Below are 13716 nucleotides of genomic sequence, written 5' to 3' on the forward strand. Positions count from 1 at the left end.
TCTGATAAAGCAGGAGGAAACTGTAACTTACACCCACTACAAGTGTATCTACAGTGAAGGAATGAGATAACGGAATGCCCTTGGGGAGATATGAGAGGCATTTAAAACGTAAAAATTGCTTACCTTTCCCTTACCAGGTAGGCAGATAAACACAAATGTCTCTGTTCGATACTGCCTGAAAGTCTGATGCAAGCCCTCAAAAGCAAAGGAAATTAAGGCTTAGAGGCAACCACGGCGCAAGGATGCGCAACCCCAATGACAGAACGTTCCTCACCAGCTCAAAAATAAGCAGCTCCCGAGAGCTGCGCGAGTTGGCAGAGATCACGGGCGAAGTGAGCGTGGGAGAGCAGAGGCTGGCGCTTCTGCGCGGGACACGCAGACCTGGGTGTTCCGCAAAGGCATTCCCAGCTAACCGGGTGCTGCGCTGCATTCAGGCTTTCAGTCACGTGGCTGCTGGGATAGACACTGCTTACCGCATGCTAGCAGAGGGTGGGAGCAATTTGCTTTACTGCTCTTGCCAAAAGCGTCTATTAGTATATGTTATGAAAGCTCCAGAGAGGCAAAACATTCCTAAAACCACTTTATTAAAATTAGTAACACCCGAAACTCCCCCCAGTTGTTTATGGATGGCAGGGCTGAAGGAGACAAGCAGCAATAGCAAAAGAAGACAGAGAAGCCTTCACTTTCTCGGCAGTGTGATGGGCCACGGGAGTCTCCAGATAATTTCAGCTGGCTGCTGAAACGCTGCCTGCTTCCTCCACAGCGAGTGCTCAGAGCGAGACCCGTTTTCGATCTACAGATGCAAAGTGTTACTTAAGGACTAGGTATCGGTCTACCACCCCCTAGCACCTATGCGCTACCTTCGCAATCTATAATACTTTCACCCCCGTGGCAGCCCTGTAGCTATTTTCATACTTCTCTGATGGTAGCACCGAGGCATGCGCAGCATCTGCAACTTACCAAATGCACGTGCGGAGGCAGAGACTTGTACCCGCGTCTCCCGTGATCCAGACTCCTGCCCTTCTCACAGATCGCTTCCTCTGTGGACAGTGAGCCCGAGGAGCACTGGCTGCTTCCCAGATTCCTTTTCCTGATGCTACAGCCCCGATCCGTGCTGCGGGAGAAGGAAAATTTAAAGCTGACCAAGGAGAGAGATTTAAGAGTGGTAAAACTGTCAGGTCATTATATTCAAAAGTGATGACCACTTTGTTCCTTGGGCCTATTTACTCTGCAAGTTGGGACGTGTCAGATCCCATGCACGGTGGTCTCAGCAAATCGACTCATGCTTTTTTCCTTTTGCTGCTTCCTCACCCTTAGCACAGGCCAAATAAATTTGTAGCTTATGTCTTATATCCAGGTAGCTTGTTGCTTTACAAAAGAGACAGCAGATTTAGAGACGGACCCGTGTTTGAGCTCAAGCTTCTGAAATAACAGGTCTCCTGAAGCAGATGCAGGCATCTCTTGCACCATCTAATTCCCCGTGATATATGGAAACCTTTGCTTACATTTCTTCGGCAGTGACTTGCATTAAATAATATGGAATTGTAACTTTGTATTATTTCTATTGTCATTTTGCATTCTGCATAGGACCATAAACCTTGGGGGAATTTAACGTGTGGAAAGGACTGGACTAAAGTTTCGGTGCAGAATACGAAGATTTTGCAGGCCCTGATCTGCATCTTTTTGCATACAGATCTGCCACAGCAGAGCCCCCCGCTCCAAACACCCCTATGGGGCTCAGGAGGGACATGGCAGAGTGCACGTGGGATCCAACTCCCCGCCACATTGCTGGGTTTTGGGTTTGGTTGGGTATTTTTTGTCTAACCGAGTTCTTTGAAAGATAATGGGATGTTTTCTGCAGGGCTTTCTGCACATGTACTGATTTGCGCGAAGCCAAGTTCTAGGTTAACAAAGATTATTTTTATGAGAAATAAAAGACAAACTTGCTGTTCAACATTACCAAAACACGTGAAATCTGAGTCAGAGCCTCAGCTCTGCATCAGCACAAGGTACGGTATGCACATTAAAGTCAGAGATTTTCTATCATACACGCAAGGCAGCTTTGTCAATATTTGACTATATATTTCCACGTCAACTAGACATTGATCACAGAAAATATCATTTGGCATAACAGAAATTCTGCATGTGGCAGCACACAGCTAAAGCCCTGAAGGAAGAATGAGTAAATAACAAAGGAATGAACATTCTTAAGCAAATGTATTCAAATGTTTGGAAGACAAAGAGAATTTGGCTCATGCATGTCTGTGTCGTGTTTTCTTTCAATACAAATAGATACCACTACTTGTGTTGAAGGAGAGAAGCACTCTCACTTTAATTCACTTAAATTATGGATAATGCACACAGTCTCCAGAAGTCCTGTGGTAGGCACGAAGAACTGCGGGACGGCTGATATAAAAATCCTATGAAAATACACAAAGTGTAATTCCCACCGCTGTCAGTTGTTACTTCTCAAGTCACTGCTCAACATCGGCAATGCTAATTCTGCTACAATTTCATCTGCACGAAGAGGAGAGGCAGGAGCCCAAACGTGACAGACGCCCCCAGATCCTCCTGTGTCACAGGAACCAGGGGCCACTTACAGTCTGCTCAAAGCCTAATGAAGTTGGTGGAAAAAAGCCCAGGATTTCAACAGGCTCTATCCAAACTGTGCCCGTATATAGCCAAGTGCCCCTGAGTTTTCTCCTCCACCCAGGGTTTTTTAACCTTCCAGTAATATTCAAAGCATGCTTGCGTTTATGAGTTGCTGTTACTGAACAGCACGTTGGCTTGTATCTCTTACTTTGCTCTTCATATATATCATGGTACTTCTTACTAAAGAAAACACTACAAACAAATGGGAACTGTTAAGAACCCCATGGCACTCGAAAAACATAAACGCCTAAATACTCAAGGACTCAGATGGTGCAAGTAGCCTAAGTCTGCATCCACTGAAGTCAACAAATGTTTTACGATAGCCTGCAGCAGGGCTTGGAGTTAGGCCAGAGCTCATTGGGAAAATCACAGATCCCTACTTTATGGTTAATTCTCCTGAAAAGCCTTCAGTGGAGGCATTCAATGCTACATTTCACAAATGCTTAATGGCTTAAAAAGCAATCAAACTAACCTTACTTGGAATAATCTTAAATACTCCTTTAAAGACCTTCCAGGCTGCAGTTTGAATCCGGCACCTGAATGACAAGAGGGGACTAGACAAGCTTATAGTGGTACCGCACGCAGGGGCATCTTCCCTCTGCCTGCATGAACTGAGGAGGTCAAACCAGCGCAAACGTGCCCTGAGGAGCAGGAGAGGAAAGCAGGCTCCATCTTTTCTCCCAGCCTTGTGAGACCTCTCACAGTTTCTTCTCAGCAGGGTGCAGCCCAGCCCCTGGCAGGGCTCAGAACCAGGGTTAAAATGCTCCTTTGCAGCTCTCCCCTGTGCCCGTTCAAAGGAACGGCCTCCACGCAGAGTAAACCTAGGGGTTTTCCTCCTGCATCGAGGCACTTGCTCTCGGTGGGAAGAGGGGACACCTGCCTTGGGTAGGCCAGGAAGGATGAACCTGAAAGGAGCCACACTGGACCAGAAGGAAAAGGGCAGGGAGGAACGTGAGGGGCCACACATCTCAGTCCAACTATCCCCGAAATCCTCTTTGTTTCGCTGAGGTCATGGCCATTTCTGTGTAGGCCTCGGAGCGTGTACCTGTCGGTGTAAGGTCATGCCCTCTGCCTGCGTCACTCCCCATTCTTCTGGGGAACAATCAGGAAGAAACTCCTGGTGTTTCTTGGCTCCTGCGCACATTTTTCACGCACAGGGGAGCACCTAGCCCATAGAGAACATTTTTTTGCTGCTGTAATCTCGATGGAAAAAGTAGTTAGTGATGGAGGAAAGAATTCAGGAGATGGCTGAGAAGTGCCTGGGGGAGAAGAACTTTCAAATGTATTTGCACATGAGAAGTCGTGAACGTGCCACCAAAAAAGTCAAGAGAAGTATTAACAAGGCAAGGGGAAAGGACAAGCAAATTTCCCATCTTTCAGCTCCTTGGGAGTCCTGCCTGCATTTCAGTGTGCCGGTTCACTCTGGTAAACCCGGACAGCCTGAAAGGGCACTGCTCTGAGAGAGGCGGCAGATACCACAGAGGTCATCCATGGGCAGTTAGAGCCATAAAATTACTTTTAGCTGGAAAACGAGAAAACACCATGCTTTAACCTCTAGCTGTTGGACAACACTTGGGAGCTCGTGCGAGTGATACCCCATTATGAGAGCACACACTGAGCTACAGGCACTGCTGTAACAGGGCTAAGTTTCTGCCTTCTTGGCAACCAGAGCAAAATCAGATGTGCCTTTGTTCAATCGGATCCTTTACACCACTAGCCCAGGAACTACTGAAAAGGGGTTTGCAACACAACTACCAAAGCCAGCTCCACTGCTGGCACCTGCGTTCACTTAACAGGGTCCCCACATCCAGCAGGGAAAGTTAAGAGCCGTTGTTTCAGGCTGTGTAAGCTGAGCTGTGCGTGCTCACGCTTGCGTAGGGGCTATGACAAGCTGTTCACTTGTAAATGAGTAAGTGGGAAACCAGAACACAACTGAACCAGAGGCTGCCGCAGTGAGATACGCATCTCCTGTGACTTTCCACAGATCTTACTCTACCATTAGTGGAACTAGTCAGCTGTCCCCAAACATAGTTGTGGGTCTGGAACTTTGTTTTGCTTTGAAATACTCTGTCCTATTTCTTTTGACTTGTTTTACAGGATGAGGTTGGAAGTGACTGATTTTGCAGGTTCGTTAAGCACAATGCCCTTCACCAGGCTTGACTCACCTTCATCTTCTTATTCACGCTTATCTTGAAATTCATGGTTGTGTACCTCACCACGATCCTGAGAATAAGGCAGCAAGAGAAATTAGCAGAAACTCCTACTTGAAGGTTTTCACAGCCACCACTCTGTTACAGCAATCAGGTATCAAAGGATTTGCTCCTATGTGTGGACCCAGGGCTCACCTCAAGTCGAACAGAAAGATTAGGCCCCAAGCCTAATCAAATGGAAATTGTGCATTCAATTATTTCCCCTGCTGGATAAGAAAAGTAATAATATAAAGACAGCCTGGCTATTCTTCTAGACCTGCATTATCCATTGCAAGGGAAATCCTCAGCACTCACAGATCAACACCAACACTGCTAACATCAGTAAGGCTGCATTTGTTGAAAATAGACAAGATTGGGACCAACACATACCTAAGACCTCTCCGTCTGGACAGGGCAGACACAGTGTCCTGTTCAGACACCCAGCTGCAGCATCTGCCTTCCCACCCTTGCCAGCAGCTCCTCTCCCTCCCCTGCCCACATCTACAATGATGATAAATGCCAGCTTGCCAAGCTTCAGCGCTTGCACTGCGAGACCGAAAGCAGATTAAGCTGCCAAAGTCCACCAAGTGTCATGCCAGAGCTACAAAGACTTGTACCCAACAAACCAACACTTTAGATGCTAGGAGCTCCCAAAAATCACAAACAAGATAAGGCCACTTGAAGGCCCTCCTTATGTTTCTCTTCCTGAACAGCATCCCTCCAATAAATATACACGAACATGTGATGCTGTAGCCTTGAAAAAAAGGGAAAAGGTACAATTATTAGCCAAATACTGCATGTTCTGGCTACACGGCATGGCCTTCAACTCAAGATCCCCCCTCGCTGTCCCTGCCTGCCACCGACTCGAGTCAGCCTGCTTCATCCACCCGACAGGTGGCTGCTGGGCTGCCTGGCTCGCAAAGCAGGGATGCACCGAAGCGCCCAGGTCCTCCCTGTTACGTAAAGCTGTCACAGCTACCTGTGAGGCCGATCTGTTGCCCCACGACCTTTAAATTCTGAATTACTATCTATTAAAACAGCTTCCTGGAACCATGCTTATATTCAAACCTGCTGCTGGGCTCTGTCAAACGGCTGGCAGAAGTTAATAAAATGCAGTTCATCACAGGATTTGCCATAACAATGGGACACAAACAGACTTCGTCTTACATATAGAAATGATGTCAAACAAATTAGCTTTGCCTGAGTTAGTCAGACGCTCTTGCAAAGCGCGGCCCTGTCCTCTCATGTCTCAACCTGGTTGTGCTATTTGTCAGATGGAGCTACGGAAAGGCATCTTTGCACACCAGCCTTGAAACACGGCAGACAGAGGAAGGGTTCTTGCATTTCCCACTTGCCCAACAAACCAACCTGAACAACAATCCAAAAAAAGCAAAGAGCCTAACATATTTCACGGAATGACAGTGACAAAGCTCTAACATTCCTGTCCCTGGACCATAAAGGAGCTCCTTGCCTTAGGAAGCTGACGGTGATGGCAGATCCATTTGCAAACAGCAACAGCTACTCCAAAGACTGGGCTTCCAGGAGCAACTCAGGTCTGAGGCAGCAGGTATTGGCACTCAACGCCAGGCTGCGTAGGAAGCTTTCCCATGTTGGCAGCTTCAGGCTGGCTCTCCATCAGCCTGCCTCTCATCAGCCAACAGCAATGCCACCACGCTGCATTTTGGTCAGTCATGACCAGGAAACACAGCTTGACATTTGAGTATCAGGTATTCAAAGTACAGCAAAGTGTATTTTTGCTTATTAAAGTACAAAATACTGTTAAAAAGAAATATCACTAGGGAAGCTTTACAAGGAAACTCGTTTGTCAACATTCACCAGATAAATTCAACATGAAGTTTTCATTAAAAATTAGTGATTAAGCAACTCAAAGTTAGACATGGAATCAAAACCTTGCATTTGGGCACCTCTTGACCTTTTTGTGACATGAAAAACTGAGCCCAGAGCTACAGCTCAATTTCACAGGTGGCTTTATTTCCACATTAGGGCAAAAAACCCTCAAGCCATCAGATGGAAAACTCCCCCAAAATGGCTATGCAAGACATGCCTCAACTCCCAAGTTCAGCTCATCTTGAACTGCTCCAAAGAACGAGCATTTAAAACAGTTTTTACCCTAATTTGTCTATGAAATTTTGACTCACAGATGATTTTTATGTTTATATTTAAAAAAATAAAATTAGAATTTTAATTTGACTTAAACAACCTAAGTATTGTTTTGGACCAGCTATACGATAGCCTCTATGTCGTGATGTGAACTGTTGCTTCTACATGGACTTAATAGCAGGATGTGGACCATAACTAATCATTAAAAATCAGGAGATTTTTAAAGGAGAAAGGAGTCACCTGGATCCTGGAGGGATAAGCCAAAGGCCCAGGGTCTATACTGAAGTTTGGCTTCACACAACTCGGAAAAAGCAACTTGTCCTTTTCTGTGCCTCTGTTTCCTCTTGTATCATTTCACCCGGCCTCCTAGAAGAGAGGCATTCACCTCTTCTCCCTGCAGGTATCCAACCTCTCATTTAGGGGTCAGCCTGCCCACATCGGTAATGGGCTTACATTGAGTCAAGCTCCGCTCTCAACCAAAGCCAGTCCATGCCCCAGCTTCTCAGCCCAGCAGCCACGTGAGAGCGTGCTCTGCCCGTCTGCGCAGCGACCAGCAGAAGGGACCTGGCCGAGCAATGCTCCCAGCACCAGCATGGAAAACCCTCTCCTCTCCTCTCCTGCACAGATCGGTGGTGTCAGCTGTGCTGGGACACCTCCTTCAGCTGGCTAAGAGCTGCTGCTTACACAGCCTGCGCTCGCTCCCATTCAATTCAGCGAGAGTAGGAGCAACTTGAAGTCTAGTCATAGTACAAGATTTTATTGCTGTTACGATAATTAATGACTAATTACACTGAGCTTTTAATGACTACCTGCACTTTTGTTTGTTTGTCAACTGTAAAGAAGGAGTCCCAAATGATTTCCTGGCTTTACAGTACAACAGGGACCTCCCTCTACAGGCATCTCCCCCCCCAGAGCAAGGCTGAAGACATGACAGGTACGAGCAGCCAGGCATCACGGCAGATGCCATCAGAGCTCGGCCACGCAGAGGGACCGCAGAGCGGTGCAGACAGCACTTTCGGTCTCCCAGTCGGCAGGGCAAGCTGCTCACTCTTACCTTCAGGCCACCGAAGTGACACCTTGAAATGCAAGCAGCAACCAGTGCATTTTTCCCCACTCCTCGTTTTACATGCTGCTTTTCCTAGAGGCTGGATCCAGCTACCCTACAGCCATGAAGCTGTTCCGATCCCATGCCAGGAGCTACTGAAGACCCTACCTATGATGGGCTGGAGTTGACTGAATATAGCTTTTGGATTATTTATCTGCACCATGCAAGTTGTCTTATTTCAAACGCCTACGTTTTGTCATGATACTACTCTGAATAGCTCCAAAATTTAAAACATAAAGAAAAAAATTGCACTCATGTCATTCAAGATACAGAGTTGAAATGAATATTCAAAAAGAAACTCTTGCTGTTTGCCATCAATCTTGTCTGACCCCTCTTTCCCCTCTCTCAGTGCTGCTAGTACGTTATCCATCCGCTAGAGAACCATTTCTTAAAAGAACGCAAAGCAGCAGCAGAATGAACTAGCAGCTACAGCACTGATGCCTCTCCTTCCTGTGACTTGAATCCTTCTCTGTCCTAGTTCTCCACAGCACATCAGCCCCAAAGCACTGCCTTGCTTCATAGGGATGCTCTAAAGACAAATCCATTAAGGACTGCAAGCTTCAGGGGTCACAGGAGCTATTCTGAACTTAATTATTAAATCAATGTTTTGGCCAAGTTAGCCTTCTCTTTGTGGGATGCTTTTCCAACTCCAGTGTATTACATGCACCAGAAATTAAATAAAACATATAATGTGTGTAAAGAATGACAAAGCTATAAAATTTTGCTGAGCGCCGTATGATTTTTCGGGGTTTTGTTTTTTCGTTCGTTTGTTTGGGGTTTTTTTGGCATAAAGTCCAGAGTCACTAGCAAGTAACCAGTTTCACAGCTAGTTCTTAGGACACAACCTAGTACTTACACTCACACCATATGCTAGTCAGTCTTGTGCTAGCCACGTGAGCACAAATCAGTTTTTTACTTTTACCATGCACTAGAAGAAGCTGAGCTGCCACAGTAAGTGGGAAGGACCAGAAACCCTGCTGTGTTATTATGCAAAACATACTCTTGGTTCCTGAAAATAAGAGGAAACCTTCTCTGAGGGAAAAACTGTCTCCTACCTACCTGCCTGCCACCAGACCTCCAAGACCTTCTTCAGGAGCCTCTGGCACTGTCTGCAGTCGCTGGCTGGCTATCAGACTAGACGGGCCAGTGGCCTGGCTGCTCCTGTGCCCTTGCAGCTCAGATTGCTGAATCAGCCATGTTCCATCACGGGTACTGCTGTTAATCAACAGGACACCCTATCAGGCAGGCAAGACAGGGACACTGCGTACGCCGAACATTAGCCATCAACACACTTCCTCACACTTCCTTTCAAGAATAAAAGCAGTATTTTGAAAGGACAGTCATCTTTTCCACAAGCCCGCATCTTGCCATTTTAAATAGACCTTGCTGGGATCATGTAAACTGCAGGCCACCCACACGCTTCAACAGAAAATGGGTGTCCAACTCCAGGGAGGTATTCAAGTCACAGCCAAGCATTAGCAATAAGGTACACCTGCACGGTGACTGCAGATGCCAGTGAAGCAGGTAGAGGGCTGGGTGGCTTAAGGGCAACTAGGCTTCAGAGATGCACTGCAGGAAAAGCCAGTGTGGTTCCACCAGCCAGGAGCATACTCAGGGCAAGTGCTCCATCCTTCGGAAAGGCAGGTCCCACTCTTTAACATCTCTCTCTTGGCCCTGCCGAGCTGGTGCCCCAACAAAGCTGACGCAGGACTGCCTAAAAGCCACACAAACACAGGGTCTCTCCTCTTGAAATGACAGTTTCTGGCATGTGCAGCTAACAGGAAGCAGAAGCTTACGACTCTCTCAATTATGCCATTACAGAAGGAGTCTGAGCCTGATAAATGAGCCAGGAAAGATGATCCTGATCCTCTGACAGGCCAGTTCGGCAGGAAATTCAGCACCGTAAGCAGCAACACACCGTACTAGCCCAGTAGCATCTGTCACTTATCAAGGCAGGGCTCAGCACAGCTGACTCCACAAAGCAATCTGAGGCAACGCAGACTTCCTCAGCTGGGTCACTGCATAAAACAGCAGAGTGATTCATTCATGCAGTGATGCTTCAAACACAGCTCGGGCCTGATGGAATCCCCTAAAACTGCAATGATAACACTCTTCTCTCACATGGGCTACAGCCCTGTAAACACTGCAGACTGATGGCAGATTGATGGAGAAAGCTGTCATTCATGCTGGTGCCACCAGCCTTAATGTCTAAGAAGGTGGCAGCCTGCTCCGGGGCTGTGCTTCAGCACGAAGGGCGTACAGCATCCAAGTGGCGAGGAACCCATTTCCGGAACCTTCAATAGCATTTGGAAAAAGAAAACTAAAATAAAGCAAACACCTCATTTTCCTTCCTTCTTCTTATCTTCATCTTTCCATTTTATTCTCATTCTGTCCTTACACAAAGTCTCATTTTGCTTTGCACAGCACATACTCATCTGGCATTTCACTCTCAAGCTTTTCTTCCACTAGCAAAAAAAATCTGAGCAAACTTGCACTGGAAGACCCCAGCAGCAGACTAGAAAAAATATTTCACTATTTAGTCTCCTGCTAAGTTGTGGCCTTGAAATAAACCTCCCTTTCCAGTTACTTCACTCTCGAGCTTTTCTTCCACTAGCAAAAAAAATCTCAGCAAACTTGCACTGGAAGCCCCCAGAAGCAGACTAGAAAAAAATATTTCACTATTTAGTCTCCTGCTAAGTTGTGGCCTTGAAATAAACCTCCCTTTCCAGTTACATTTAACCAAACATCAAAAAAAGGAAGTCAGTGTGTGTTTTTTATGGGTACACAGTGTCTCACTGCAATGAGTAAATACTTTTGAAGAAGCACTTGCATATCCTGCAAGGCACTTGCCTGGCCACTGGTACGTAAAGTGCGTCAAAAAAGTCAGTAAGAGGACATGCAAATGGTTAAAACCAAACAAAATCCATCTCTCCCAGACAGCTTTCTTTGAACAAGTCAAAATCCAGTTGTTCAAACTCCTGCCCTTAAAACTCCTTTAACAACTGCTGGCACAGCCTGAGCAAGTTGTGTTACTGTGTGTGTCCGCTCCAAGAGAGAGCCTCTGCGATGCAGAAGAGTTGGTCCTCTGGAAGTGAATGCAACACTCGCAATGTGCATGCAGGAAGGCACAACTCATTGCTGAGAAGGAGATTCATTCACATGACAAAAGCTTTGAGGTTTTTCATCCTTTGGCCTATCTCGCTCTAAAATTTTCTCCAAGATCAATGAGAAAGATCTCTTACCCGTGTTTTCCTGATGACATACATGTTTCTAGTAGGTATATCCATTCAGTCTGTCCAATGTGTGCGAGGCGTGAAGGGTGTTTTGTGTGTGTCTGTGTGCAGATGCACAGGTTTTAATTCACATCTAATTGCACTCTCACAACATACATGTGACACAGAAAACATAAGGGCAACTACTGAAAGGTGACTTGAAAATTAAGTTGTCCCTCACTGGATACTAAGAAAAGGTCAGAAGAATGGAAAGGAGCAAACAATACAGAGATCTGAAGATCTAACTGAGATGAAGAAAAGAAAAAGTCTGAAAGTTGGAAAATCAGCTCAGTGCCTCTTACAAAATGCTCTTGTCAAAACACAGAGGAAAGGACTGGTGTCCTTTCCAGCTCCAACCAGCTCCTCACCAACAATGCTTTCTGTGTCTGCACATGTTGCTTGCTCCAGTCTGTTGCATGGGGACTCCAACCAAACAGTGTGTGGCGCGTTGTTTTATTTATTGGTATCAAATGGAGAGCCAAGATGACTCACCTACTGACCATGATCCCCCTGTGTACGAAGCCCATGGAACTTCGGACCACTCGAGTGCCAAATGTACATTTACCCTTTCAAAATCCAGTCTTTCATATACATTTCAGCATTATCATTGTAGTCTCACAAGTACACAGAGTTTTTTCAACAAATGACATGCATCCTTTTCTGAAAATTAACTCACATAACAAAGAAATCGAGCTTTCTAGCAAGGCACCTAAATTTAGGAGCCTATATCATCCCATAAAATTGGAAAGTACCTAACTGCTTTTTTCTTATAGATGACTGAGCATAGCAGATGCATCTACAACGTGCAGTAGCTGAAATGAAAATCCCTTGGAGCCACCTCCAGTTTTATCAGCACTGGCAAACACTCCCACTGTCAGTGAGAAGTCACAGTCAGTGCCACCGGCCTCAGAACCAATTTTCTTTGCTTTTCCTTGAAGAAAATCTTTTTACCTTTGCAGTTCTTCATAGACAAGAAAAACAAGCATCTGGTATGTAATCTGTTTGTCCAGGGTGGAACAAAATCCCTGTGGTCATTTCTTTCTTATTTGAGTGGTCACATTGTGCACATAACGTGAGAATGGAATAGAGAGAGTCTGTTTCCCGGGCAAAGCTATACTGAAGTTTCAGAACAAAATTCCAGCTTCTCTAGCAACTGAAGTCTTGTGCTGAAATCATGGTGCAGCAAGGTAATGTTCTGCCTGAAGTTCTGTGAATTTGATGAGCTGCTGTATGATGTTAGGGAAGAGTAGAGTTCTTTGTCATGAGCACTCTCAAAAATCCATTTTGAGAAAGGTGTTCAGTTCCTTTGCTTATGAAAACAGTAAGAACTTGCCCTGCCTAGAGGTGTCATGAGCTAATTTTCCAGGAATTGCTTACTCTCTATTCCTAAGTTCAAGTAAGCTTTTGAGAACCATCCATTTTCCTCAGTCCACAGCATTTTATGATTTTGTCCTTTATGGCAACAGAAGCCTATACTTTTCTTAGCACACTGAAGATAACTGCTGTGTTGGAAGAGGGCTGTTCATCCACACACTTACGCAGCAGACACTGAAATCAGAACCCAAATGGTATCGTCAGCACATGATGTTCAGAATACAACTCCATTGTGAGACAGGTTGTGCTTTTCCTCCAGAGGAGAAAAAAGATGAAAAAAAGAAAAAAAACCCAAAAAACAACAAACAAACAAACTAAAAAAAAATAAACCAAACCAAACAAACAGAAAATACCAGAGCAGAACACCGTACTAGGGCTTGAAATGACTGAAAACAGCTAAAACCAACCAGTCCTCCCCTCAGCAAATGCCAACCACAGGACAGCCCTGAGAGGGCTGCAAGCATCCTTAGCTGTTCTGTCCTGCTCATTTGGCAACCTGTACTAGTAAGAGGAAGTCTTTCTTCAAAAGTGAATGGAGCCCATCAGTTCTGCAGGAGTTCCTTTTTTGTACTTGCTCTGTCATTCCCTTTATTTCGTCTCATCAGCAAGGCTGGGGTACCTCCCAGATGGCGCGGGGTGACCTTCCTGGCAGAACTTCCTCTCGTTTACAGGCAAATTGGTAAGTGTCCCAACGCCAGACCTTCACAACGCCGTCTCGCCCATGCAGACTTTGTAGGGTGATTTCAATTTCCTGCATCTAAAATGGACAACATAATGGGATTTTAAATCAGACAAATCTAAAACCCCAGCAGTCTGAACAGAACCTAAATCTAATCGCCTAACTCATTTAGGCAGCCCAAATGAAACCCGTTTCAGACAACCGCACCATTTGACCCAACTGCTAGATCAGAAAGCAGAGGTATAGAGTGTCAGCTCCTTGAAGATCACACCGCAGATCAAGAACAGGCAAGAACACACTCCCAGTGCCCTCAGAACTCAGCAC

The 13716-nt window shown here is 45.8% G+C and overlaps 1 protein-coding gene across 1 annotated transcript in view; it reads right to left on the reverse strand.

Moving 5' to 3' along the window:
• Positions 1–13415: 13415 nt before the first annotated feature.
• The window catches only part of EPGN (epithelial mitogen), a 7735-nt gene continuing 7434 nt past the window's right edge, over positions 13416–13716 (reverse strand). The window contains exon 5 of the mRNA XM_009705769.1: positions 13416–13470. Coding sequence (XP_009704071.1) covers positions 13416–13470 — 55 coding nt within the window. The remainder of the gene's footprint in view (positions 13471–13716) is intronic.

The sequence above is a fragment of the Cariama cristata genome, unplaced genomic scaffold, assembly GCF_000690535.1.
Source record: "Cariama cristata isolate BGI_N322 unplaced genomic scaffold, ASM69053v1 scaffold21228, whole genome shotgun sequence".
Taxonomy (NCBI): Eukaryota; Metazoa; Chordata; class Aves; order Cariamiformes; family Cariamidae; genus Cariama; species Cariama cristata.